The following is a 2,145-nucleotide window of genomic DNA, read 5'->3' on the forward strand; positions in this document are numbered from 1 at the left end:
GATTGTTATTGCTACATAACAATCAAGGTATGATCTTAAACCTATTCTCATGTTAATATGATTACTTGAATGCTAAAAATTAGGGTTTATAGTCTTGGATAACTTGCATGTACAATAGAGAAACCTAGATCCAAGCATTAGGGTTTGTGTGAGCACATAGGATGTTCTTATGACCAAAACCCATCAGTTTCATAATATATGTCGGCAATGATGGCGATGTTGCAAAACATGGATAGGAGAATGACTAAGATGGATCAAACAATCCATGCTATACGGGTGGGATGTGAAAATTGTAACGGACCCCATCTTACTAAAGATTGTGATTTTGATGAGAATGGGAACTAGAAAGCTCAAGTATACTATTCAAGCGGTGATAGATTTGATAATGATTGGAGAAAACCAAAGAAAGAATGGCTACCATATGATGAGTACAAAAAGGCCAAGGAAGAAAAGTATAATAAAAAAGCAAAGGGTTTTTACCAAAAGGAGGAGCCGGTGCAAGAAAGGAAACCAAATTTGAAAGAAATGCTCACTAAATTTGTATTTGCATTCGAGAAGATACACAATGATACCGATGCTGCAATACAAGAGCAAAGAAAAATAATAAGGAATCAGAAAGCATTCATTCATAACATTGAAAAGCAGCTAGGGCAGCTGGCCCAACAAATCAATCAAAGACAACCGGGTGAACTTCCAAGTAATACCGAAAAGAATCGTAGAATGGATCATTTGAATTCTATAACAACTTATTCTGAGAGATTTTTCACTCCTATGACCCCTGAACAGAAGACCTCTGTAAAGATACAAACAAAAGAGACAGAAGACTCGAACTCAGCAAAACCCGACTCGACTCGTCGAGTCCCAGTAAGGACTCGATGAGTCCAAGTCCTGATGACAAAATTACTTGTTCTTTAAAGCCTTACCGGCCACCATTGTGATTTCTGAGTCCAGCCAAACCTGATGATCAGGTTGAAGAGTATAGGAAGTTTATGGAGCATATAAAGGCCCTTCAAGTGAATCTACCGTTTACTGAAACGATACTTCAAACAATATGCAAGCTTGTTGAGAGTCTATTTGCATCTAGAAAATATATGGCAAAAGTAGTTGAACTAGTATTGAATGAGCTACCAGAAAAGAGGGGTGATCCGGGAAGCATCTCGATTCCTTGTCAATTTGGGAACATAATTGTCACGCATGTGTTGACCGATTCGGGAGCAAGCATAAATCTTATGCCATATTCCTTCTTCAAAAAACTAAACTTGACAGAGCCAAAGCCGACTCAAATGACAATCCATCTAGCCGATAAGACAATAATACATGCAAAAGGAATGTGTGAAGATCTTCTCATCAAAGTCGATAAATATTTGTTCCCTGTGGATTTTGTAGTGCTTGACATGGAAGAAGACCCTAAAGTTCCAATCATTCTGGGGAGACCATTTTTGAATACTGCTTGTGCATTAGTCGATGTGTGCGAATCCACATTAACACTAAGGGTGGGGAATGATTCGGTGGTGTTTAAAGCTAAACAAGAGAAAAAGCATGAAGAGACAAAAGAAGATAAAGTTTTCTCAATAGATTTGGATGATGAAGTGCTAGAAAGAGAGCTTGCGCTTTTACAAGAAGAAAATCGAAATCAATTTCTATTGTCTTCTAAAGAAAATTTTGATGCTGAAAGAGATTTATAGAAGATAGATAAGATGCTAGAGGAAGCTGATTCAAAATAAATAATAAAAATCATGGAAAACTCATCGACTCGCCGAGTAACATCGACTGACTCGACGAGTCCAATCGAAAATTTCAATTCTAATGAAATTCTTGTCCTACTACTTACAAGTTCCCTTTTTGGCCTTGACATGCACACTAGTCTTGATCCTTTGGAAAGTCCAATAGAATAGAGTGAAATTGTTGAAAATTTTTGTGACTTCCAAAATGCACAATTGGCTTACCTTGACACGATAATGAAAAAAGATGAAGCAATTCAACTTGACAAGAAGGCAAGCTTGGGAGAAAAGGAGAATGCAAAGGCTTGGATTAATGACATGAATAACTCACCCATTGAGTCACACATGGCTAATCAAGAGACAAAGACAACTACAATCAAATGAATGAAGTGTTCGCTTTTGAACCACCAGATTCTTTAGTATG

At 37.3% G+C, this 2,145-nt stretch overlaps 1 protein-coding gene across 1 annotated transcript; it reads left to right on the forward strand.

Annotated features, from left to right (window-relative positions):
- The first annotated feature begins 210 nt into the window (after nt 1-210).
- Nucleotides 211-1,685, forward strand: LOC111911826 (uncharacterized). The gene is made up of 3 exons (XM_023907570.1): nt 211-276; nt 346-795; nt 969-1,685. Exons 1-3 carry the CDS (start codon nt 211-213, stop codon nt 1,683-1,685), a joined length of 1,233 nt encoding a protein of 410 aa, XP_023763338.1.
- The last annotated feature ends 460 nt before the right edge of the window (nt 1,686-2,145 follow it).

Source organism: Lactuca sativa, chromosome 8 (assembly GCF_002870075.4).
Source record: "Lactuca sativa cultivar Salinas chromosome 8, Lsat_Salinas_v11, whole genome shotgun sequence".
Taxonomy (NCBI): Eukaryota; Viridiplantae; Streptophyta; class Magnoliopsida; order Asterales; family Asteraceae; genus Lactuca; species Lactuca sativa.